General features: G+C 50.6%; 1 protein-coding gene across 3 annotated transcripts in view; it reads right to left on the reverse strand.

Moving 5' to 3' along the window:
• Nucleotides 1-18,226, reverse strand: part of SLC25A37 (solute carrier family 25 member 37) — a 43,640-nt gene extending 25,414 nt beyond the window's left edge. Inside the window, exon 1 of one of the 3 annotated variants that reach the window (XM_079926106.1) lies at nucleotides 17,900-18,226. In XM_079926106.1, the coding sequence (XP_079782232.1) occupies nucleotides 17,900-18,115 (216 nt within the window). In that variant the 5' untranslated portion in view covers nucleotides 18,116-18,226. The remainder of the gene's footprint in view (nucleotides 1-17,899) is intronic. The other 2 variants (XM_079926108.1, XM_079926107.1) reach the window with 2 other exon arrangements.
• Between the last annotated feature and the right edge of the window lie 8,702 nt (nucleotides 18,227-26,928).

The following is a 26,928-nucleotide window of genomic DNA, read 5'->3' on the forward strand; positions in this document are numbered from 1 at the left end:
TGGGGATGGGGGCAGGCAGCGAGTCCTTGCCTTCAAGGAGGTTAGAATCTAGTAGGCGAGGGGAAGAGCAAACCAAAACTCATACAAATAGGGACTTCCCTGGTGGTCCAGCGGTGAAAATTCCGCGCTTCCAACGCAGGGGGCCCGGGTTCGATCCCTGATCAGGGAACTAGATCCCGCATGCCGCAACTAAGAGCCCACATGTCGCAACTAAAGATCCTGCATGTTGCAACTAAAAAACAAAAAAAAAGCTCCCGCACGCCTCAATGAAGATCCCACGAAGATCCCACGTGTTGCAACTAAAGACCCGGTGCAGCCAAATAAATAAATATAAGTTTTTTTTTTTAAGTCATACAAATAAAAACTTTCAAACTCTAAATGTCCTGAAGCAAGGGAGAAGGTGAAGGTGCTGAGACAGTAAAGGCAGGGATCCTAGTTTAGATTTGGGGCGGGGTTCTGGAAGTGACTTCGAAGCAGGGACCGGAAGCCTGGGGGGAGCCACGCAGGTGAAGCATGGGAAAAGGGGGCCACCTGGGGGCACGGGTAGTGGCAGGTGGGATGTGAACAGAGGCCCCAAGAAAGGTGTTGTCATTGCAGCCAGCTGGGTACCAGGAGCACAGCACAGAGCCCATGTGGAGCCCTGAAAAGAGGACAGTCCTTTGACCCTCCATGGGATGTTTCAGTCTCTTTGGTCCCGACCTCACAAGCCGTGGGGAGTGATGGGGTTCCCATCACCGTGCGGGGAATGGCTGCTGCAAGCCTCTCAATGTGGCAATGCTGGGTGACCGTGGCCATGCCGGGTGACCCCTCGATGACTCAGCTTCCTGGTAGTGAGCTCATGAAAGGTCCTCGGCAGGAAGGACTCAGAGAGCTATAAACAGAGCCTTCCAGAAGCATCTGCTACAAGGCTCTCCTTGCTTCTAGGGTGGGGCTGTGGCCATTCAGCATTTCTGGAATAGTGTGAATGAATCGTTTGCAGTCTTTCAGTGCTGTAGTTGGAGGTTTCAAGTAATTTAAATAAATGATCATTTCTCGGCAGGTACTCCGGGAAACAGGGGCCCCAAATGGTAGTTGGGCATCTAGCTCTTTTCCTCCTTGGGCATTCTAGCCCTGGGAGAATTCCAGAGCTGGGGGCCGTGGGCAGGGGTGGTCTTCCTAGCTTCCTCCTTCAAGCAGAAGTGCTTGCAAGTCTATATGTTACATTCCAAGTCAAAAGACAGTGCCCAGAGTTATACAGCCCATGCAAATAAGGAGTGGAAATTTTAGAACGGGAAGCTTCCTAAGAAACCATATAGTTTGAGTTCCATCTTGCCATTCCACAGATGGAGAAACTGAGACTCAGATGAAGTGACGTGTTTTCCCAGGGTCACTCAGTTGGTGGGCTTTTGGTCATCAGGAGCTAATTGTAACTCACCCTAAAATGGAAATTAAATGTTCTGTGTGTGTATCCAGAGAAAGAATCCGTTTCGCCTTGATTCTCCTCATATCATCCCCCTGCCCTCCACGTTCAAGTTCTGGGCTGACAAAGCTTCTTCCTGTCCCTTCAACTCAGAGAGGATCAGAAATCTGTTTCCAACTTAAAAGCAACTTCTAGTAAAAGCCCAGCTTTGTAGTTAACTTTCATTTTTTAGGGTCTGAAAGAGAATTTCAGAAACTTTCTTGTGATTAGATTATCAGAAAATTCAAAAGAACCTTGGAAGAGACATTCACGGGAAGGTTAAAATGAGAATTCTTACCCCAGGTCAGGGGAAGCACCACTGTCCAGCCCAATCTCAGGAGCCTGTGGAGGGAACAGTGCTAATTCCAAGGATAAACAGAACCACCTAAAACTGTACCCACACAGACCCCATTGTGACAAACTGCAGTATTAACTCCTTCCCTACCTCCTTCTGAAACTTGAAAGACTTTTTTGGAGGCAAAGAAGGAACTAGGAGTCACTCCAACTTGTCCATGTATTCCTCATTGTTATTCTATTGTTTTTACAATGAAAAGTCATTTCTAAAGCTGATTTAAATCATCTTGCTTTATGTATTTTTTTTTTTTTTTTTTTGCTGTACGCGGGCCTCTCACTCTTGTGGCCTCTCCCGTTGCGGAGCACAGGCTCCGGACGCACAGGCTCAGCGGCCATGGCTCACGGGCCCAGCCGCTCCGCGGCACGTGGGATCTTCCCGGACCGGGGCACGAACCCGTGTCCCTTGCATCGGCAGGCGGACTCTCAACCACTGCGCCACCAGGGAAGCCCTTGCTTTATGTATTTAAAACAATTGAACTATAGTTGATTTACAACTTTGTGTTAGTTTCAGGTGTACAGCAAAGTGATTCAGATAGATACACACACACACCCACACACACACACACACACAATTCTTTTTCAGATTCTTTTCCATTATAGGTTATTACAAGACATTGAATATAGTTCCCTGTGCTATACAGTAGGTCCTTGTTGTTTATCTGTTTTATATACAGCAGTGTGCAGCTGTTAGTCCCAAACTCCTAATTTATCCCTCCCCCACCCCCTTTCCCCTTTGGTAACTGTAAATCTGTTTTCTTCGTCTATGAGTCTGTTTCTGTTTTGTAAATAAGTTCATTTGTGTTATTTTTTTAGATTCCACACGTAAGTGACATCATATGATATATGTCTTTCTCTGTCTGAGTTAATGATGGGGATATTCTCAGTACTCTAAGGACTAACTATAAATCTTTAGTCATTTTTGAAATAAATTTAACGCTTCACGCTTCCTGGCATAAATACACGTTCATTAATTCAATGATTGCCTGAGAAGCCAAGATTTAAGGAAAAACAATTTTTAGTGTAAAAAGAGAACTCTCTAGCCTCTCTTTCATATTTTAGATTTTTAACCCTTTCACTGACAACTCCTATCCCAACGGGGCATTTTCTATGGCGTAACGTCCACCAGATCAATCCTTTGCTTCTATCCCGACTGTTTCTCCTGGAGAACAGCTCCGCATTGTCTATCGACACTGAAAAAGGCCCACACACGTCCTCCTTCAAAACACCCAGAAGATTTAGTAACAAAGACCTCCTGTGCCACGGGAATCCGCAGACACAGAAAGGGAGGGCTGGCCTTGGGGTCGGCTGGCTCTTGCCCATGTCACTGGACCAGTGTTTTGGAGAAGCAGGACTCAGATTTTAGAAGCTGTGAGATCCAGGAGCTTCTGTCTAAACCTGGACTAGTACAGGCACCAGGAGGAAAAGCCTCAAGAGTCCAGCTTCCAGCCTTTATCAGAATCACTGGAGGTTGATGGATAAGCCCCAGGAACTGAACCCTCTGCATTTATAGGAGGACCCACCGGAGAGAGAAGGGCTCAAAGGAAAGAGAGGGCAGGAGATAAATCTCCAGCTATTCAGCTGCCTTTAAAAAGTGACAAGGAGGGCTTCCCTGGTGGCGCAGTGGTTGAGAGTCCGCCTGTCAATGCAGGGGACACGGGTTCGTGCCCCGGTCCGCAGAGCGTCTAGGCCCGTGAGCCATGGCCGCTGAGCCTGCGCGTCTGGAGCCTGTGCTCCGCAACCGGAGAGGCCACAACAGTGAGAGGCCCGCGTACCGCAAAAAAAAAAAAAAAAAAAAAAAGTGACAAGGAATGAGATAGGAATCTGAGTGTCAAGAACAGGGCCCTGTATGGGGCTCCAGCTCAACCTCTGTCCTTCAGAAAGCAAAGTGGTCACCGACACTGTGTGTCATGTCTCTCAGGTCACCCTACAAACAGTGACCTGGGCCGAAAAGGTTACTCAGGCAAACCCTAAACCTCGACAAGTCACGTGACTATTTAATTTTTAGCCACTTGTCTGGCTGCTGCTCCAGCTGGCGTTTGCCAGTCATGTCATCCATCAATTACGAACCAATTATGAGCAGAAATGCCTTTGACATGACAGCTTTCCTCCCTTCTTCTGGGTTTTCACCCTCCTCTGGTCCTCAGCTCTGCAGTGAAAGTTCTCATCCAGGGACGAGGCTGGGCCTCCTGGATGCCACCGGGCAGTCACTCGGAGGCGAAACAGTGAATTAAAATTTCAGAACAGGGTGGGGAGAGAAGAAGAATTTCAGAATGCGGGGCAGGTCCCACGTGGAGGCCCCAGTGTGACCCCAAACCACAAAAACTTTCTCAGCTGATTCTGTGATCAGACAGACGGCTCAGAGCAGAAGCCCAAAATCAGAGTGTCAGGGGAGGGGTACCTTGGGGACAGGCCATGACATTCTAGGGGACAGGGAATCGTACAGCCCTGTTCTAACATCTCCTTCTCCTTCAGTCTAGATACAGATATGTTGAGACATTATTTCTTCGAGGGGCCCTTTCCTGACTGCTCCTGAGGTTCGGTTTCCATGAGAAGAGGCTCATCGCCCCCTCCGGAAATGATTCATTGATAGCTCTGTCCTCCTGGCGGACGGGGGACTGCTGTGGGGTGACCTCGGAGGTGTCGAGCCCCCCAGCTCCCAGTGCCCAGCACATGTGGTCACACCCACATGCTCCCACGCCTGAATTAATTTAGTTATTCAGTGAAGTCCAGGGGATGAAGCTGCACTTTTACAAATGCCTTTTAACTCTTTCTTGGTAGAGATGTTTCTATGAATCATGCTAATGCAAGCCAACATTTAGCAAGCAAGCCGTGGAAAGAGTGACTAAGGAAGGAGACTTGGTTCTATAGTCAATGACACACCCCAGGTTCGTCCTTCCACCCTCACACTCAAGTACACACACACCAGCATCCTCTTTCCTTTAGAAAGGCTTCCCGGGACTTCCCCAGCAGCCCAGTGGGTAAGACTCTGCACTCCCAGTGCAGGAGGCCTGGGTTCGATCCCTGGTCGGGGAACTAGATCCTGCATGAATGTCACAACTAAGAGTCCACATGCTGCAACTAAAAGATCCCGCATGCCGCAAGGAAGAGCCGGTGCAGCATGAATGAATGAATGAATAAATAAATAAATAAATACTTTAAAAAAAGAAAGCCTTCCCCCCGTTTCTCCACTCTGACTTCTTAGATCTGATCATCTGCCAACCACCCACTCCTTTAATCCAGGCTGGAGACAGCCCCAGGACACCCATGGGACCACCTCTATTCCAGGGGAGCAGAGTACCCCACTGCAAGCCAGAGGCAGGGCCCTGCATGTTCCCATCCCCAGCAAGCCAGCCAGCAAGCTTCCTGCGGGCTGCCAGCGCCCACTCTCCACCTCCACCCTCCACACTGGCTGTCAGGCCCAGGGCAAAGCAATGAGCAAGCAAAACCCTCCGTGTCGGCAGTGCGAGGAAAGGAGGACCAGGGACCCCGAGACAAAGGCATCTGTGTCCTACCTCCTTCCCCTCTTACTTTTCACGGTCAGTGGCCATGAACAACCAAGGCAAACAGAGATGGGAGGGACCAAGGTAGGTAAGAGCATCAACAGACACACAGAGACACACTGCAGGGTGATCAGCCACCTTCCCTGGTCCCCAGCCTCACACGCCTGCCACTCAAAGAGGCAGACTCACCTGAAGAGTGAAATGGAGCCTCTAAGGCGATAACCCCACGGAGATGAACGGGGCCCTCACTCCCTGAAGTCGGCCTTAATCACTGGCCTTAATCACCGTAGCCAGCCGTATGCGGCCCCGCTCGTCACTGGTCCTACATCATCAATTTTAAATGTATTTCTGAGCACGCCCCAGAGTATAATTGGCTCTTCGTCATTACCCAGCTAAAGAGGTGGCAGCAGCCGGCCACCCTGGTCTTTATTCAACAGATGGGAGACACTGTGTGTAAGGAGAGAGGTTAAGTGCCCAAGGCCATGCAGCTGTAGCAAATCCTACAGTGGCTGGAACCAGAGCCTGTATTTTCCATTCCAACGAGCTAACCCTACCCCTTTAACAGGATCCCAGTTTGATAATAAATACCACAACCTGGCACCTGCAGAGAGCTTTATACTTTTTAAATGGTATAAAGGTTTGTTCACTGCAAACCAGGCTGTATTTTCTTACTAGATGTATTAAGTAGACCTGAAACGGAGGCACGACAGGCATTGTTACTCTGCCCTATTTAAGATGAGGACACTGCAGCCCTAGCAGACCGAGGAACTATGAGGTAATGCTCTTCCCAACAGGTCATTTTCCGGCTGTGTTCTGGAAAGGAATCCTCAGGCCAGTCCAAATTCAAATTACTATATTGAGTCCAACGTTGACACACTGCTGAAATGAGAGCTGCAACTTGCTCGAGAGAGAGAAGCCAGACAGAGCCAAAAATATCCTATGGCAATAACCATTTGTCATCATCCGCTTGCCCTGAATACTAGAGTACTTGACCCAGGAACTCCTACCTATACGTTAGAGCCCCGTGTTCCATGCCACACTTTGATTTCCTGCTGGTGTTCCCTCAACTCCAATTCCTCCCTCCCAAGAATGCAGCTGAGGCCCCATCATCTCCTCTCAGAACCCAGCTCAAGGGCTCTGCCATCATTAACATCTGAGTCTGCACCCCAGCACCTCACTTGCTTGCTCCTACCTGATTCCTTTCCTCAACTCTGGTACAGCAGAAAGAGGCCCAAGTTTCAGGGCATGTTATTGTTCTGAAGCTCAGTTTTCTCATCTATGAAATGAGAAACTGCACATGCCTTTTCCTATCTTCAAAGGAGAGCTAAGGGCTTCCCTGGTGGTGCAGTGGTTGAGAGTCCACCTGCCGATGCGGGGGACGTGGGTTCGTGCCCTGGTCCAGGAGGATCCCACATGCCGCGGAGTGGCTGGGCCCGTGAGCCATGGCCGCTGAGGCTGTGCGTCCGGAGCCTGTGCTCCGCAACGGGAGAGGCCACAACAGTGAGAGGCCCGCGTACCGCAAAAAAAAAAAAAAAAAAAAAGGAGATCTAGGAGGATCAAGGGACAGAATATAGGTTGAAACGATACAAAAATACTGTAATATACAATTACAATAGCAACATACAAGCATAACCAGGCATTCAAGAAATAACCCTTTCAGAAATGATATTACGAGCTAATATTAAAGGAGTGCTTTCACGTCCCTGACGCTCTTCTTAACACTCTAGGTGTATCATAATTCTCATAGCAACACGCCGAGGTGAGTACTATTTTATCCCCATTTCACAGATGAGAAAAATAAGGCACAGAGAGTTTTCAGTAACTTGTCCAGGCACCAGCCTAGGGAGTCTAGCCGCAGAGCCCGTGTTGTTAACTTGAAGGGCTCTTAATCATTAAGCATATTGCCTCTGATATGATCTGTCATTAGCTGGGCCTGTCGAGGTTTACAAAAGCCGCCCTCAAACATGATCCCACCTGAGCTTCTCAACAGCCCTGTCAAGTAGGTAAACAGATGATGTTAGTCCAGGTGACTAATAGCAGTCCATGAGACAAGGAGACACTGGCCCAGAGAAATGACTCGTCCAGGTTTCAAAGCTGGCGCATGGCAGGACTGGGACTTAAATTCATGGGGCCAGCCCCAACCCCTCCTAGTTCAGTGCCCTTTCTAGGGGCTTCAACACCAGCACCAGTCTGACAGACACGCCCCCCTTCCCAGCCCCTGCCCACGGCAGCATCTCCAGGGAACAAAGGCTGTCGCTACAATGAGAGATCCATCAGGGGCTTTTGCCACCGGACCTCACGGTACCATGGCTTTCTGAGTCTCTCGCAGGATGTGTGTGATGAATCCGGAGGCCGCTGGCCTCAGAGGACGTCCTCTCCATGACACGAAGCGGCAGTCCCTTCACCTGATCCACGGTGGCCAGACATTTCTTAAACCTGTTATGCAACTCTTGCTTCAACCAAGCTGCTGCTGGGATTTCTCTCTATTTCAACATGTTTTGTTTTCTCTTCAGAGAGAAAGCACGAATGTGAAACCAAAACACCTCTTAGTGACCAGACAACGGCCCTTCCCGGCAGTCTGGGATTACTGGGAGGGTACGGTGAGGGGATTCTCAAAGGTACCTTCTGTGAACCAATTTCAGCTTCCAGAATGACTAACAACCGCAGGGGTGAGGAAGAAGATGGGGGTGGGGGGGCACGGAGGAACAGTACAACTGAGGGCCAGTGTCTCCCAAGGGGACAGGAGCCGACGCAAGAACGCCAGGCAAAGACATCCCAGTGACACTCCCAATCTGACTCCAGACCTTCAAGATGGCAGCCTGGGCCCTGCAGACTCCACACCCCAGCCCTCATGCCCATCTGAAAGCAGATATCAAGTTGGGCCATTCATCTCCTCAAAGGGAGCCAGCCGGTCCCATCACCTAAGCTCAGGGTCTAATTATAGGGAGCAGGCCCTGGAAATAGGGGCCAGGACTTATTTTTGTTGCCCGGGGTAGGAGGGGCCTCAGTTAAGTGTGGAATGAATGAAGTGGCTGGCCAGATGAATTCCTAGCCTCATCAGGGTTTCACTGAGGCTTATGGGTTCTACCACAAGAAAGGGACAGGCAAAAGGGCTGAGAAAGTCTCTTTGTGACCAAGATACAGTAGAGATTCCAAACGCTCAGCAAAACAAAAACTAGCATTTGTTTCATAGCAGGTTTTAAAGCACTTTTTCCCCCACATCTTTTTTAAAACAACTGATTCATTCAACCAAGAGTCACGGAAAACCTTTACGTATCCCCGGTGGCTAAGTCAGGGGGGAGAAGGTCTAGGTCTTTGCATGCCATGCGAGGTAGTCCAGGTTTTATTCTGAAGGCAACGGGGACAGCTAGGGGAGTGTCAGGTGGGGGGAGACACCAATGGATGTGAACTGAGACAATGGGCTGCCCCTCTACCCCCTCAGGCCCCTTGCAGGCTCTGCAGCACCGTGGAGAACAGGCTGGACTTTCCATTCCAATCGGCTAAACTTACCCCTTTAACACGATCCTGGTTTGATAATAAATACCATGGCGTGGCACCTGCAGAGAGCTTTATGCTTTTTAAACTGTGTTCACTGCAAACCTGGCTGCACTTTCTTCCAAGATCCAGTAAGTAGATCTGAAAGGTGGGCAGGATGGGTATTGCTACTCTTCCCTATTTAAGGAGAGAAAACTGGGAGTGTGCAGGACTAGCTAGGAAGGATTTGTGGGAATTCATTCAACAAATATCAGTACTTAACTGAGCACCTACTGTGTGCCGGGTACTGCTTCTGGCAATAGGAACACACCAGAGAACGAAGGAGTAAAACATTCCTGCCCACTGGGAGCTGACATTCCAATGGAGGGAGACCATAAACAATGTAAATAACATTACAAATATGAAGAAAATAGTAAACGGTATAAATAATAAATATGAGGGAATTCCTTGGCAGTCCAGTGGTTAAGACTCTGCACTTCCATTGCAGGGGGCACAGGTTCGATCCCTGGTCAGGGAACTAAGATTCCACAGGCTGCGTGGCACGGCCAGGAAAATAGATAAATAAATAAGTACGAATTAACAGTATTGTGTGTTATAAGGTAACACATGCTGTGGAGAAAAAGCGGGGCCGGGCAATAGGGGAGTGTGGGTGAGGGGAGGGGAGGGTTTGTTCAACTGTGACTCCGTGATCAGGGATGTCTGCCCTGTAAAGGCGACAGCTGCTGAGTCCCCTGAACCAAGGTAGAAGCAGTAGGAGGGAGAAGAGAACAAATTAAGAGGGATTACAGATGCAGGAGTGGACAGGTCTTGGAAGCATACGGGGAGAAGGGGAAGGGGGGCAGAGGTGGGGGAAAAGCTGAAGACCATCCCCAATTTTCTGAGGGAGGGGGCCCAGGCCAAAGGGCAGGCCAGAGGGGAGGGCAGGACGTCCATGATGGACACCAAGACAGCCAAATGGACATGTCTTCAAGGCAACTGTTTATCTAGCTCCTAGAGAGTCTGGACCAGAGACACAGAGATGCCATCTGCGAGTTATCAGGACCCAAGCAGAAATGGAGACGTGTCCCGAGGAAAGAAAAGAAGGTAGAGGGCAGAATTCTGAGGAAGACCAGCAGGCTGCCTGTCGTCAGAGGGGCCAGGAAAACGATGGCTGGATTTATTAGGCCAGGAGATCACTGGCACCCTAGTGCCAGCAGAGCGACGGGCACAAAAACCCAGAGAGGGCTGGGGGGTGACAAGGGGAGGAGGGAGAGACTGAATGTCAACCGTCCTTCTCTAACATTTGTTATTTTAAGGGCACGTGGGCTCAAGGTGAGCTGCCTGGGGTTGGTTCGTTATTGAAGATGGGAGAAGTACGGACTGGACGTAGAAATGCTTCTAAGAAGGAACCCATGGTGGGGTGGGGCTGGGAGGGGGTATGCTAAGGATACTGGAACCGGGTTACTCATGAGACAGCTGACCACAATAACTACCCCCATGACCTTTATTGAGAACTTCAATAAGCAAGAGCTTCACGCATGTCACCCCACTTAATTCTTTCCACAACCCTGTAAGGTAGGTCTTGGGATTCACATCCACACTCTGCAGACAAGGAAACTGAGCTTAGAGAGGCCAAGTAAGGTGGCCCAGGTGGAGAGCCAGGATTCAAATGCAGGTGTATGGGGTGGTCCCTACACGTCACCCTTCCCCCGCTGATTCCCCTTACAGGAAGGAAGGACCCTCTTACCTTAAGATAGGAGGAGGGAGGGGCGGGAGACGGCAGGCTAGTTGGAAGGACTGTCACAGGAGAGCCTGACTGGGGGCCTGGTTCCTCTATAAACAGGGAGCGAGATGCCACACTGAGGCTGGGAGAAGGAGGGGTGGGGGTCCGAGAAGCAAGATGCTCTGAAGCAGCTGCTGAGGAGGACAAAAGCAGACTGACCAGAACACGGGAAAGGACAGTAGATGCCATTCTGCTTCGAAAGGGCGTGAAATCCCAAATTGCTCTCGTTCTTGCAACAAAATTATAGTGATCTTTCCTGTCTCCTAGAGATCCCGCCCCTCCCTTCTTTTCCGTCCTCCTTCAGCGGGAGGCGCTTTTCTAAAAGGTGGATTTCGGAGTGGCGTGGAGTCCAGCGAGGAGTCCTCTTGAACTTCTGTCCGGTTGTCTGTGTCATGAACACCCAGGCCGTGTGCTGATGCCCAGGGCTGGGGTCTGCTGGAGGAGTGGGGTCTGCTGGGGGCCGCAGAGGCCTGGCACACGGGGCAGCAGTGTGGTTTTCTCCCAAAGGGCTCGGCTGCCCAGCGGGTGGTGGGTTGTTAGGGATTAGGTGTGGGCAGGCCAGCGTTGGAAGAACCAAAGCCAGAGAAACTGCGGGCCCAGGAGTGGCTGCAGGGATGGGCTGAGGAAGCCAGGGATGCGCTCAGAGGAGAGAGAGAAGAGACAGGAGCCCTAGCACAGTGTGACCATGAGAAAGCTGTGGCCAGGCTATGAGACGTCTGAACGCACGATTTCAGAGGCGGAAAGGTTCTGGGTCAGGACAAGGCCCCGTGGAGGTAACAGCCCTCGATCGGAGCAACGTAAAGAATGGAGGGATTTGGGTGTTCGTTGGGTGGTGGCCAAGAGGGGACAGTCTCAGGATGATGATGGGATTCAGGGTAGAGGAGCGATCTATGAGCCAGACGCCAACATTCAGAGAACGACGGAAAGTGACTGGATCACGTCATTGATGATGACCATGATGAACCTGAGAGCTCCCACCTAGGGGACACTCACACACGGCAGGCTCTGATAAGCGCTGTAAGGACTCAACGCTCACAGCCACCTGGGACATCAGTACCATCTTGTCCTTTTTTTTTACAGGTGGGGAAACTGGGCACAGAAGTAGATGAAGCAACTTGCCCCAGGTCACACCCAAGTGGGAAGCAGGACCTAGTCCATGCAGTCAGGCTCAGGGGACCCCGCCCCTACCCATCCTGCCATCCCAGTAGAGCAGGAGGTGAGTGGGGACAGAGAGAGAAGAGGGATGGACACTGGTGGAAGTGGATGGCGGGAGCCTCAAAGGGGAAGGAGCAGTTGATAAGGGGGGTGATGAACAGCCAGAGGGCAGCAGCCCCAAGGCATGTGGTTTGAGGCGATGGGAACCATCTTTTCTTGAGAGGCTTCAGGGAAGTGGGGGTCTCAGGAGAAGAGCACCGGCAGGAGGAAGGAAAACTCAGTGAAGATGTAAGGGAGCCTGCTACGCGGAACTTCCGTGGGTTCCGACGGGAAAACAAGGGAAGAAGGAAGCAATGGAAAGTTGGTTCAGGTGAGAAAAAGCAGGAAGAAAATTTGTGTCTGCATTTCACAGATAAGAGAACTAGACCTCAGAAAAGCTAAGTGTCCTGCCCAACCGGTTAAGTCCAAGACTGGGACCTGAATTGCCCCAAGATAGTTCTCTGAGGGTGAGAAACTGTGGCCAGAAGGAGCTTGAGGGCAGGTTTGCAGTTAAAGAGACAGTGATCGGATGCAAGCCTCCTATGAAAAATGACGGCAGCAAACATTCCAGGTGGAGGCTGGGAGGGGAGGGCAGACTTTCGGAGAAGCAGAACTCAATGAGGATTAAAAACAAAAAGAAAACTCTCTGAGAAGGAAAGTACCCCTTGGGTACCAGGGGAGATATGAAAAGAGCCAGTTCTGGGGTTCAAGAGGGACTACCAAAGGCTTCCTTGAACACAAGCAAGCCAGTTCATCCAGTGGGTCAGGGAAAGTCAGAAGGGGTCCAGAACCCAAGCCTGTAAAAGAAGAAACGTGGGACTCAAGTCTGGAGATTGGTCACCGCCCCAAAGAGCGGTGGGACAAAAGTCCTCTTCAATGAAAGGGCCACAGATGGCTAAAAGGTGCCCAACGGAAACCAGGAAACTATGGAAGGCCTACTCCACAGAGCCACGCCCTCCCTTCCACATGACACGCCCCCCCCACTTCATGTGCACACCCCCCTACCCCATGTGCACACCCCTGTATGGCTTAAACGATGTAATTGAATCCCCCCAATTAGCCCCAAGTGCCTCCCGCTGTTAAAAAGCTGAGGCCGCCTTGACTGCCAACTATAATCCTAGGGGCTCCCCTCCAAGCCCTTTGCTCTAGCCTCCCTCTCCCCCACTTCTGGGCAGAGGGGGCCCGCAGCCGGCCAGAAAGTGGCCACATGGGGGCCAAGTGCTGATCTGGGACCGCCTGAGATCCCTTTTCCCACTCCTCCAGCAGACCCCAGCCCTGGGCATCAGCACGCGGCCTGGGTGTTCATGACACAGACAACCGCACAGAAGTTCAAGAGGACTCCTCGCTGGACTCCACGCCACTCCGAAATCCACCTTTTAGAAAAGCGCCTCCCGCTGAAGGAGGACGGAAAAGAAGGGAGGGGCGGGATCTCTAGGAGACAGGAAAGATCACTATAATTTTGTTGCAAGAACGAGAGCAATTTGGGATTTCACGCCCTTTCGAAGCAGAATGGCATCTACTGGACGGTACTTGGTTTCGAAAGCACTGGAGTGGGTGGGAGGGACACTGGCAGCTGCCTTTGCCCCCTGCCCCCCACCTCCCCAGAGGACCCTAGCAGTCAGCTTGCACTGCTGGGACCAGGAAGGATGAGCAAAGTCAGAAGTGGAGGAATGCAGAGCCTCCTGGCACCTGCCTGGCTCGCTGCTGCTGCTCAGAGCTCAGCAGGGCCGGCGACAGAAACCCCCAAGGCCAAGCGAGGTTTCTAACTGGCCCGGCAGCCACCAGCTCCTAGAGAGAAGGCTGAGCCTTAACCCACTCGGCCGGCAGTCAGTGCCCTGCCATCGGGCTGCACCCTGGCGGGGAAGGAGGGCTTCCCCCAGCAGAGCTTGAGGACTGAGTTTCCCTGACAAGCAAAACAAGAGAAGGGCTGTGAAAGGGTCAGCGGAAGTTCCCTCGCTTCAAATCTTTCCTGTTTCCTTCTGCCCCGGCTTTCGCCACCGCAGGACTCAGCATGGTCTGCGAGCGGTGTGCCTAATCTGGTTGGAATTTCCTCCTCCACCCACCTGGCATTCTCCCCACAGCCCTGAGCGCTCCCGATCAGGGGTTCTCACATCCACCCCAAGTGCTGGTCTAGGCGACCACGCCACTGGCCCCTCTGGAGCACCAGGGAGAGGCTCACGGTAGAGGGGCTGCAAAGCCCCAGTTGGAAAGGAGCAAGTCGTGGCTACCCTTTGGCGAGAGCCCTACGGAGGCCCCTCGCTCGCTCCCCTGGGACCAGTACGGGGTCCCAGCAGCCTGGCCCTTTATGGATGAGTGAGTACTCATATGCCACCAGTGCGGGGACAAGTGACAGAGGAAGACACAGGAAAGAGGAGAAAAGTTGCCCAAAGTCTTCCAAATACCCACTTAATAATCACAGGCTGTTGACTGCTGGAGCTCAAGAGGCACTAGTGATTATGAGGTTCAGTGTTCTTCTGACGTTTTTGTCCATAATCCCCAGCCAGAAGTGCACTTTACACAGCCACTCAGAGAACACACACACACACACCCAAGCAGAAATTCATGGAGCGACACTGCTCCTTACCGCATGCCACACGTGCCCGTGTTCTGTACTCGCACCAATCTGGCTTTTTAAAAATGTTGCTCCCGGGACTTCCCTGGTGGCGCAGTGGTTAAGAATCCGCCTGCCAATGCACGGGACACTGGTTGGAGCCCTGGTCCGCGAAGATCCCACATGCCTCAGAGCAGCTAAGCCCGTGCGCCACAACTACTGAGCCTGCGCTCTAGAGCCCGCGAGCCACAACTACTGAAGCCCATGTGCCGCAACGACTGAAGTCCGCACGCCTAGAGCCCACGCTCCGCAACAAGAGAAGCCACCGCAACGAGAAGCCTGCGTACCACAACGAAGAGTAGCCCCCGCTCACAGCAACTAGAGAAAGCCCACACGCAGCAACGAAGACCCAATACAGCCCCAAATTAATTAATTAATTAATTTTTTAAAAAATGTTGCTCCCACTGATGGGTCACCACCCAGTTTGAAAAATGCAGATCATTAAGGTGACATGGTGGGGGGGATGGGACTTCATGGGAAAATGTATGTAATGTTACAGTGGGAAGCATTAGCAAGGCTGACCTATTTGCACTCAATGACCCAACCTAACAGCTCGCTGGGCTCAGAAATGAAAGTGACCACCCCTGAGCACCATGGTTCACACTGCCTAGGAGAGAAAAACTGGAAAAAGCAGGCCCATCCAACACTCTCACTGAACTTTACAAGAACAGGTTAAAACTGTGTGCCTTATGAAATCAAAGAAAACTTTTTTTTTCCCTTTCAAGATACAACTTACATTGATTTGTCTTCAGGTGTAATAACTTTTTGAAATTTCAAGAACGTAAAGAGGACGAGTGGGGGCTTCGCTGGTGGCGCAGTGGTTGAGAGTCCGCCTGCCGATGCAGGGGACATGGGTTCGTGCCCCGGTCCGGGAAGATCCCACATGCCGCGGAGCGGCTGGGCCCGTGAGCCATGGGCGCTGAGCCTGCGCGTCCGGAGCCTGTGCTCCGCAACGGAAGAGACCACAACAGTGAGAGACCCGTGTACCACAAAAAAAAAAAAAAGAGGGTGAGTATTCTGTGTTCATAGAAAGGGGGACAGGTTAAAAATGGGAAATACTGAACTGGTCCACAGCCTCCGTTTTACTAGTGACAAAACTAAGACACAGAACAGTGCCTAAGGCATGAAACAAGTTAGGGGCCGGGCTTGAACCCCAGCCCAGGGCTCCTGATTCAATTACTCACAGTCTTCATCTTCCCAAATATTTAAGAAGAACACAGTGAAGGTCTCCCCAAGTAGAGCAATCCCGTGACTGACGCATATCTCATGTTGGACACATGACAACCATGCTGGTCTTGGCACACGTTGGCACTCTGCCACAGCCTCACTGGGGTCACACAGCGGGGCTCATACCACTTAACTCTGTGCCTTTCATCCCTGCTGCAAAGTGAAAAGAGTAATCCAAGAAAGTTGTAGCCAAAAAACAAGAGGGGCTTTAAAGCCAAACCTGCATGCTCAAAACCAGAAGAACCCCTAAGGGTCGTTATTCAGAGCTAGGATTATAATCGCAGAACCAAGAAAACCTTCCTGGTTAGTTAACCCAAGCCTTCATTTTACAGTCAAGCCCCACAGAATGACTTGCCTAGGACAGTAAGACCAGCTCCTTCGATCATACACACCACGTTAACCTGGTCACAGGTGAAAACCAACCGCTACGGAAAGTAATACTAAGTACACAGTGACAAATGGATCAAAACAGACCAGCGTCCATGGGGCAGAAGGAGGGGCAGGGAGGAAACTAAACACAGATCACAACATTTAAACACGTGAGATTAATGCCTCTTCAGAGTGTCACAGGGAGCTCAAAAGGCATGACTGACTATTCCTAATCCTAAAGATAAACTAAAATGATGCCCTGAACCAAACTCACAGCAGAGACCAAGGGCCTCAGAAGTGGTACAGGTCCCTGGAACATTCATCTCCACGACCCAGTGGGTCTGGTGCCGCTCAAATAACATCTCCCTGCTCCTAACTTTCCCACACTCTGTCCAAGGCGCCTGAGACAACAACTTCAAACATGGGGAATTTTATTACATGTGAGGGATTCTTTCCTACACAAATGCCACCTGGTATCTGTCCAGGGTCTTTCCTGGAGCAGCTTCGGAAACCTAAAAGACAAGATCTCCCTGTGGCCTCTGTAACCCTGGCAGGCAAGGACCATTCCCTTAATTCCCCACTGGGATGCCGGAGGGAGAGAAGGGGTGATGGCTCAGTCCCAGCAGCACAATATAAGACTTGGGCTCACCTTACTGCCAATGCCCATGGTCTTCTCTCTGGACCCGTGTCTGTGCAGCCCCTGACTGCCAGCTCTGAGAGCTGCCCAGGGCAGGGAAAACCCTCTGCATTAGACATTCTGGCCTTCACGCCACTCACATGGGGCCAGCATCAGCAACAAGATACAGATGCTAACTGGGGAACTCTGCTGGGCCTGCCTTCCAAGATAACTGCCACCCGGAGAGGTCCCCAAATCTCCCAAAGCACACTGAGGCTGGAGTCGGAGGATACAGTGGCTCATGAGCCCGGGCAGGCTAATCTGTTCACCTCTCTGTGCCACGGTTTCTTCATCTGTTAATCCCCAGGGTTGCTGTGTGTTTTAGATGAGTTCTGCCCACAAAAGTGCGATGTGTCAGTACTAGAATTACTCCCCCTCAGCACTCTATCCCCTAGCCATTCGGTATCCTGAACAGGCTGACTGAGGTCACCTCAGGCAAAATCCGCCTGGCTAAAACTGCCTCCTTACAGAAATGCATTTAAAACTACCCGGGAAGTACCGGGCCAACTGAACCTCTATTACACAAACCGTAAGAAAGGCTGTATAGCACACGCTCTCCCTGCCTGCCCGCCTCCCTGCAACAAAATGAGAAGGCAAATGTCATTGCAAGTCTTACTGCCTCTCAGTGGCTCGACAGCCGGAGGGCGGGTGGCCGGGCCGGCCGGACCGGGGACACGTTCCTCGGCGCGAGCGTGGTTAGCGCTCCCGGCGGCGGGTCCCTCCGGGACAGCGCACGTGTGGGCAGCCTCGGCCACCCGGCACCGGCCGGCGGACGCCGCTCGCCACGGCTTGGACACCGGGAGCGCCAGCTGGAGCCGCAACGACCCGGGACCGCAAACTCTCCGATCGCGTGGCCAGACAGTGGTAAGACTGTGCAAAGCTGCACTGGCCGCCTCCCTCGGGAACCCCGCCGCCACCACCGAGGCCAGCGGCGCTCGCCACTCCTCCTCGCCGGCCGCAGCGCCGCCAGCAGCCCGGGCTGGGAACTCGGCGGGAGCGGCGGAGCGGGGCGCCGGCTGGGGCACCCTCGTGGGCGCGGGGGGTGCCCCCAGGGCCCAGGCGCACAGCGGAAGGAGCTGCGCAGCGCGCTCCTCGGCGCCCCGGCTACGCGCGCCAACTCCCGGTGAGACCCAGGAGACCCGGGGCGCCGCGGCCCCGAGGAGAGCGCGGTTTCGGAGAGCTGCATCCAGGCTGCTCCTGCGCGGGATGCAAACGCACGCGCGCGCGCTCTCCTCTCCGCTCGCTCCGTCCCTAAAGTCCCCTCGCGCCTCACCTTCACTGAGTCTACCGGGTACATGACCGAGTGCTCCAGGATCCCGGCCATCGCTCCGGCTGTCATGTGGATGGATAAGGAGACGCTGGTCGGCAGGTTCTCATAGTCCTCCGACCCGGCGTCCTTGCAGCCGCCGCCGCCGCCGCCATCTCGGCTGTCCCCATCCATCCTGCGCCCTCCAGCCTGGCTCCCTACGCCGCCGCAGCGTAGCTCCATCCGCCGGCTCCGCTGGGCGCGGGAGGCTGCAGGAGGCGGGCGGGGAGGGGGAGGGGGCGAAAAACTTCACTTCTTTAAAGTGGGAACCACCTCCCGGGTGCTGCGGCGCCTGACGCCATGGCGGGCTGGGGTGGAGCAGAGGGGCACCAATCACTGGGAAAGTAGAGGCCGGCCGCAGCCGCACCATTGGTGTGCGGGACAGTGGGGACCCGCCTCCCAGTGTGACGTCACTGCCCAGTGCAAATTTCCAAGCTACCGGATGGGGGCGAAAGGAGACGTTGGGGTGTCCCGGGAAGTTGTCTTACCTCCTGTTGGGGTGGTGCTGCCTGGTTTGGGGCAGTCGCTGGGGAGGGTCAGCCGGACCGTAGGGATTGGGCAATGCTTGAGGCTGGAGGGAGATTCGGAGCAGCGGAAAATCTGCCCCCAGAGCCGGGGATTTTGCAAACAGTATTGCTCAGCAAGCTTTGGCATTCCTCAGGCCTGGAGGGGGGAAATTGCTGCGAACGTCATTTATGGAGCAGTTATGGTGGCTGGAGGAGGGGAGGGGTGGAGGCACACGTGGAGGTGGAGTGGAGTTCTAGAATTGAGGACCCACTGCGCGATATGAGGGGTGCACCTCCTTTTGTGCAGCTCGAGAGCATGTCCCGTGGAGGGAACAAAGTGAAAACTCAAGATGCTGGGCCAGGCTGCTTCGTTGAGGAGAACGGCCACTTACTCGAATTTTTCTGTCTCACTGAAAACACATAATACATAGAGCAAAACTTGTGCCTCCTTATTCTCACCAAGAGGCTAAATCCACCCTGCCCTGGACCGGGCAATAAGTAGTCACCAGGATGGAGCCCTTCTGAGTAGGCGCCTTCAGCACGTTTTCCTGGGGCTGGAGGGGCTCTGGAAGCCTGGTCTCACAGTAGGGTGCAAAGTGGCCAAGAGAGTGAAATCGTGCAGGATTGCATCTGCCTATCTTTAAAGACTCTGGTCTTCTCGATCTCAAACTCATCCCAAGCTATCTTCTTAAATAAAGTGTAACCCAGACTGTTTTATTCTAACCTAAATAATATTGTCTTTCTCCATCTGGGGGAAGGGGGAGTAATCAAAAAGTAGGGGAGTAACCTGCCTGTTTATCTAAGGCTCCCTGAAAGCATGGCATCTGCACATCTAAATGTGCATGTTCTGGGCTTAAGATTTGGCTGGAGCTGATCAACTTTTACTGCACCTTATCCAAAGAAGGCTTCTCTGGTCAGAAAAGCTGTGCCTTGAGATATGAAAAGGTGCAGGAGACCCTGAAGATGCTGCACACCCTCTTTGGCCTCACCCTGGTCCCAAGATTTGGGTCATAACAACCCAGGCAGCTCTCTGGGATTTGAGATTCAGTGATGTCAATAGAGTCTTCATAGCCAAGGGCACCATTTCCCCAATTTTGGTAGCTGCCAAAAGTTGCTCCCAAGACCGGTGCTAAGGATGGGCTAGGTAGAAACACGCTCTGTATTTAGTAATTGCTGGAGAACAATTTAGTAATTGCTTTTGCCAGAGGTGATTTTGAAGAAACGTTGGTCAAAACCTGTTGATACTCGTGTAAAAATGGATACCCTTTAACCAGTACATATTAACTCATCGTCCCACTTCAGGGAATGTGACACAACTGTCTGAATATGCATGACGCTCTTCAAAGCATTATTCATAGTAATAAATAATTGGAAACAACCAAAATGTTCAACTAGAGAACATTGGCTGAGCAAATTATGATACCTGTATTCATGAAATATTATGGGGCCATTAAAATTGTGGCTACGCAACGACATGGGAAATAATTATGATGCAATGTTATGTGAGAAAACAAAACAAAATTCTATGAACATTACATTCACAAAGATGTAAATATGCAGAGGAAAAGAGTGAAGTGGTTATTGTGATAGTGACATAGGATTAGACGTATTTTTACTATATTTTTCAGACAAACAATGCTTGTATTGTTTCTATAATTGAAAAAATGGAAAGAATGAAAATGGATCATTCTTTTTAGGATCTAATCTCCCAACGGATGAGAAACGCCCTGAACTCTGCAATGGTGATAGTGGTGCAGAAAAGTAAGCTTGTGGATGGTTAAGAGGACTCTTGGCACTTGTGAACATGCCCATAATCTTCAGGTACCTAAGACTTTTTTTAAATTTCATTAAACAAACGTTAAGCCAGAAGCATTTAGAAAATCTTTGGAATATTTATTTTGAATATTCAGTATTTTTTCTCACCAATATATACGGTGGTTTGGCCCTCAGCGTCCATCTTAAACTTCTCCTTGTACTGTAGTGACCAGAAAATTTTAAAACACATTTCTCAGACTCCTTTGCAACTAGGAGTCTAGATATAATTTATATTCTGCCAGTTAGGTGAACTAGGGAGATCTGGGAAGTGGAGAGCAGATAGAGACCACCTTCCTGCTGCTTTGAAGTTATACGCTGCCTAGTGAAATCATAGGGTTAGGAGCAGTTGGGATGGGCAGTGGCTTGCCTGTTACAATAGCATTGCAGGGTCCGGACACCAAGTTCATGAATGTTGAGAGGCAATTGTGGCAGTGGGAGTGGCAGCAGGGATGGTGGCAGCACCATAGCTTCCACAGGTGGCCTTCACCTTTGAGGATGCGGTGGAGGTTCCCTTGGGAAGCCAGTTTGGAGGTGTGGGTCTGAGAATCATCTCTGGAGTCCCCGCCTAGGTTTCAGCTCTTCCTTCCCACCCAACAATATTCTGTATAGTAGCAAATGGGCATCATAATGAAGGAGGCTTCCCTAGATGTCAGAATGCAGCAGCCAGACGTGGTCTTAGATCTCTGAGGAAGGCCTGCTTGCAAGGAGGGGTGAGATCCCAGACACCATAACCCAGTGCTTTGACCACACTGCCAACAAGGAGGCAGCACTGGAAGGACCCAGGAGCAGAGCGGAGATCCTGCCCTGTGGGGTAAACCAGGAGACTCAGAATGGCTTGCTGGTTCCAGCCGAGTCTTACATAAAGTTCCCGAATGTTGAAGTTCTGAAGACGTCATCATGCTGCTTTAGCCCAGCCGGGAGTCAAGCTCCGCTTAGAAACGGGAAGTTACAGAGGGTGTAGGGGGAAGAGCACTTGAGTTGGAGTCATGGACCTGTTCAAGCCCAGATTCCACCATTTAGCAGCTATGTGGCTGTGGCCCTTTTGGTTGGCATGCTTCCTCACCCGCTTACCATGGGCACTGCCACTTAACACATGGTGAATGAAATACAGAAAAAAATAGAATAGAAGCTCGTGGTGAAGTACATACAATTTGGGGGTGTTGGGAGGAAAGAGGACAGAAAGGAGTTAAGAGTATAGAGTTAAGAGGTCCAGGCTTCCTCCAAAATCCTACCTTTTTCACAATAATTACTTAAACCCTGGCATCCACCTGCCCACCCATGCAACACACAGATATATTAACACCCTACCCAGAATTTAGCCAATGCTGTGTCTCCCCCTGGAGCCCCAGAATTCCTCTAACAGAAGGGAGGCCCGGACCATGGAGGGACTGCAGCTGGTGTGGTGTCTCCTAGATCATCGTGTGCTGGGTACCAGGTGGGGTGTGCATTTTGCCTTTGTTTTTCACAATGTGAACTCCTCCACATCTGCGTTATCTTTAAGTCAAGTGTATACGTTGGAAGGGCTGCGCGGGCCTCTAGACATGCAGGGTGTCTCCCTCATTTACACATCTGACCCTATAATCCCAGAACCTCTTGCTTTCCTAAAGACAGCACTGTGTCCCCTAAAGGCTCTATCTGTGATTCATCCTTAGGGATGAGTCCCTCCTTGAGACAGAAGAAATGGAGGCCAAAAGCTAGCCTCCCTCCAGAGCCCCCCATCAAATAAGGAAGGGATGGGGGGGTGGGCCACCAGGCACAGAGAAGGCAGAGCTGCCTCAGTTTACGGGGCTTCCTTTTATGAAAGGTGGTGACAAGAGAGGGTCCGAGCTGGTAGTTTGATCAGCGGGTTGAGAGAGGAGTGTTGCCCAGCTCTGCCTCCCAGAAGCCTGCCGGGCTCGCACTGCTGCAGACTCTGCTGCTGAGTCCCTTGTGATAGGGCTGGGCCCCCCTGCTGTGCGACAGCCACCCCCCACCCTGACTCCTGTCCTGTGGATGCGTGTGCTATCCTCCATGGCAGCTGCCCCCTGCACTTTCACAGATGAGACCCAACGATGCTAGCCATACCCTCCTCACATCAGGGTCTCTGCACTGCCGTCATTCCCACTCTCACTCAAGAACCCATCAGCTAGCAGATGTCTCAAGGCCCCAGAGGTGGACGGAATGGGTAGCAGAGGAGCCCTGAGGCCCCAGTGGAGGCCAAGCAGTGGCTGAATTGTGGGTAGGGTGTGCCACATCTGTGTGTTTGCATGGGTGACCTTGGGCCATCCGTAGCCACCCACCAAAAGAGCTTCCATCTGTCATCTTTCCCTTTCCTCACCTTTTTCCACAAATATACTCAATCCTCCATAGCCTAATAAAATCCCTCTTCCCCGTTCCACGCCTTAAGCTATTGCCCTATTTCTCTCCTCCATTCTGAAGCCCCAGAAAGAATGATCGCCCCTGGCCATCCCTCCTTACAAGGCATTCACTCCTGAAGCCTTCCCGTGGTTTCTAACTCCTGCACTTTTTTTTTAATAACATCTTTATTGGAGTATAATTGCTTTACAATGGTGTGTTAGTTTCTGCTTTATAACAAAGTGACTCAGCTATACATATACAAGTACCCCCATATCTCTTCCCTCTTGCGTCTCCCTCCCTCCCACCCTCCCTATCCCAGCCCTCTATGTGGTCACAAAGCACAGAGCTGATCTCCCTGTGCTATGCGGCTGCTTCCCACCAGCTATTTATTTTACGTTTGGTAGTGTATATATGTCCATGCCCCTCTCTCGCTTTGTCCCAGCTTATCCTTCCCCCTCCCCGTGTCCTCAAGTCCATTCTCTAGTAGGTCTGTGTCTTTATTCCCGTCTTACCCCTAGGTTCTTCACTCCCGCACTTTTCGAAAGGAGCTCTTGAAAAGGTCACCAATGATCTCACTGCCGGATCAGCCCGCCTCTCCTGGCGGGAACCTCTGAAGCCCGCCTCCTCAGGAATTCCTCCCTCACTTCCGCTCTCTTCCTGCCCTTCAGGCAGCACCGTCTGCCTCCTCGGCCTCTCCTTCCTCCTGACAGTCTGTCCTCAGAGCTCCTTTCTTCTCTTCCCTTTGGTCCTCGCTTCCATTCCCACGTTCCCATTCCCAGCCCAGGCTCTGTTTTCAATCCTGACCACTCCTCTGCACTCCAGCCCCATATGTTCTCGTGCCTCTCAGCTCCATGTGAAGCTCAGATGGTAGATCAGTGTTCTAGGGCTGCTGTCACAAAACACCACAAACGGGCAGCTTGAAACAACAGCAGTATATTCTCTCATGGCCCTGGAGGCTAGAAGTTCAAGATCAAGGTGTTGGCAGGGCCATGCCCCCTCCAAAGGCTCTAAGGGAGGATCCTTCCTTGCCCCTTCCTAGCTTCTGGCGGCTCCCCTGCAATCCTCGACGTTCCTTGGCACCTGTCATTGGATTACGCCAGGGTGACTTCATTTTAGCTTGATTATATTTGCACAGATATTTCTAAAAAGGGCACAGGTTCCGAGCAGACATGAATATTGGAGGAAAACTGTTGAGCTCAAGACGGGGGTGGGTGATGGTGGTGAGAGGCTAGAGCTGCAGGCTGTCGGGGGAGAAGCCCGGGTTCCAGTCCTGACTCATATCCTTTGCCCGCGTCCCTTTATCTTCAAAAGGAAGAGTTGGACCCAGTGTTGTGCCTTCCAGCTCTATCTGTCCAATCTAAAACTGAATTCATAATCTTTCCTCCTAGTTGACAACTCCTTCTCAGGCTACTTTTTCCTGTATCTTACCTCTGTTTTACCAAGCAACCAACTGGCAAGTTTACAGTCATTCCTGGCTTCTCTCTTCTTCTCTCAGATCCTGTCAGCCATGGGGAGATTCAGGCCTCTGAGAGAGTGTCACTTATAGCTACGGCGACTGTGTAATTTATCTTCCAAACTGGGATGCTTTTTGAGAGTGACAAGGGACACTGGTGAGAATTACACCAGGACAGAGGTAGAAACTGAGACCGTCCTGGGGAAACTAGGATATGGTCGTCCTGCTTATAGCCTAAACTTGCCTTCCATGCCCCACCTGTCACAGGTACTCATTTCTCAGCTCAGATGGTTCCCCTTCCAGGAAGTCTTCTCTGACCCTCAGGAAGTGAGCTGAACCCTGTCACTCTTTCACGCCTCCTTCCTGGCTCTCCCAACCTTCTATTTATTATTATAGTTATGTTGCCTCAAGTTCTTTGAGGATGTAAATTGAGTAAATGATCAATATTTATTACAGTAGTAAGAGTTTCCTTCAAAGGAGCTCCATATTCCTATATAATAACATTAAAATGCTACAGACATTCATGAGCTCCAGGAAATTAAACCATGTTGCACCATAGCTCCTGAGGCTCTGAGCACAGACGGTGGAGAAGAGAGATAAAAGGGACATTTTCTTTTCTTCCAAAGTATTGATACATGTCACAAACGCTAAAACAGGGTGCTACTTTTCTTGGGAGCATGGAGTTGCAAAGCCTGAGAAGTGGAAGAGACCTAGAATATGATATAGTCTATAATCCCATCTCACAGGTGACCAAAGAGGTCCAAGAGGTAAAGTAACTTGTCCACAGACACAGAAGTGGATAGTGGAAGAACTGGGATAAAAACCCAGGTGTTCCATTCAGTACTTTTTCAATTCACCCACCTTTGAAATAACCCTAGAAGCTGATAAGACTCCTTTATTGCGGTCATTAGTCTTATCTCAGATGCCTTCTCTGTAAAAACCAATAGTCATCGATGCTCGCTCTGGCCGGGTTCCCCTGCCATAGCACATTAGCACACGCCCGCATTTGCCAGATTCCGCAGGTGAGTTTCACCCTGAGCCTTACCATCATTGAGAACGTGTTGATCACAATCCTCTAGGCAGCAATAGCTGCCATATTTCCAACCATTCAATAGATTGCTGAGCATAGAAGATGCGCTCTTTAGGAGAATGGAGATGATATTCCCCCTGCCTGGAATGTCCAGTGCCCGCTCTTCCCATGGATAGATTCTTTTTTTTTTTTTTTAACATCTTTATTGGAGTATAATTGCTTTAAAATGGTGTGTTCGTTTCTGCTTTATAACAAAGTGAATCGCTATACGTATACATATATCCCCATATCCCCTCTCTCTTGCGTCTCCCCACCACGCTCCCTATCCCACCCCTCTAGGTGGTCACACAGCACCGAGCTGATCTCCCTGTGCTATGTGGCTGCTTCCCACTAGCTATCTATTTTACATTTGGTAGTATATGTAAGTCCATGGATAGATTCTTGTCTTTCAAGTACCAGCTTTAATGTCACTTCCTCAGAGAGAACAAATTAAACCAGTACCACAATCACTTTTTAAAAAAATGTATAGCACTCATTACTTTCTTAATTTATCTTTGTTTGTTTTTTTGTTTTTTTTTTCTTCCTCTTGCACTCTCTCTCTCTCTCTCTGTGTGTGTGTGTGTGTGTGTGTGTGTTTCTGACTATCACACAGAGTAAGTTTCAAGGAAACAGACATTGGGTGTCACATCTTCACAGCTCTGTCCCTGTGCCTAGAACCGTGCCTGGCACAGAGTAGGCTACGAACGAATAAATGCAAATGAATAAATAAAATGTGCCCTCCTCCAGGAAGCCTTCCCTGACCCAGACAGCCCACACACATCTTTCTCCACTGAACTTCTCTAGGATGTGTGTACTACCTCACCCACATGACATTTACCATTTACTTCCTTGTACTGTAGTTTGTTTCAGAACATACCTTGGTCCCCCATCTAGACCCTAAGCCCTGGAGAGCCGAATCTCTGGTTTATGCTCCTTTGTAGGCCCAGAACCTAGCACAGATTCCTGCACATAAAAGGAGAGCAACAGGCATGTGTTTAATCGATTGAGGAGGAAGCAGAGCATAGCAGAAAAGATGAACTTTGAACTCAGACGTCCTGACTTACCACTCACTATCTAGCTGTGTGTCCTTTGAAAAATTACTTAGCATCTCTGAGTCTAGTTTCTCAATTATAAAACGGGCACATTAATTCCTACATTACAGGATTAAAAAAGAAAATATATATAGCACTCTATCTATGTATATGTATTTATGTATTCAGAAATGTCATTTCCCCGTTAGTGTTTGACAAATGTTTTTAGCTCTTACAGTAGCCACGGACGTTTTTCATAGCACGCTGATGTTCACCAAAGATTTTCTGTCTCTTAATCAGCAGTTGATTCTGCTTTTTAAGTGTTCTTTTTATTTTTCAAAAATGCAAGTCTGTAACATTTTTATCAAAATGTTTTGATAAATGCAAGTATATAAAATCAGGACATGAACACTACTTGCTACAGTTAACAGATTTCCTTTCCATATTATCATAAAAAGGACCAATTCACATTCTCACCATTTGCTTCACATTCACAAAAGTCACTTCAAGAGCTATAGCCATCTCTCAAAACTGATCAGTTTGGTGCAAGTAAAGCATGTTTCTTTTAAAAGGCTGTGCACTTGCCCAGGTGTGAGGTTATTGCAATGTAGCACATTTACACAGGTGGAAATACAGAGAGGCTGCTCTGTCCTTTAATCACCTGTCCTATGACAGCAGAGTCCTAACTTAATCTCCATGTCTCTTCATTCCCAGAAGTTTGGTGGCCAAGTCATACTAAATAGTGGCAACTTGTAGAACTCTGGAAAGTTTTCGCGCACTTTCTC

The sequence above is a fragment of the Stenella coeruleoalba genome (genome assembly GCF_951394435.1).
Source record: "Stenella coeruleoalba genome assembly, chromosome: 7".
NCBI classification, from domain to species: Eukaryota; Metazoa; Chordata; class Mammalia; order Artiodactyla; family Delphinidae; genus Stenella; species Stenella coeruleoalba.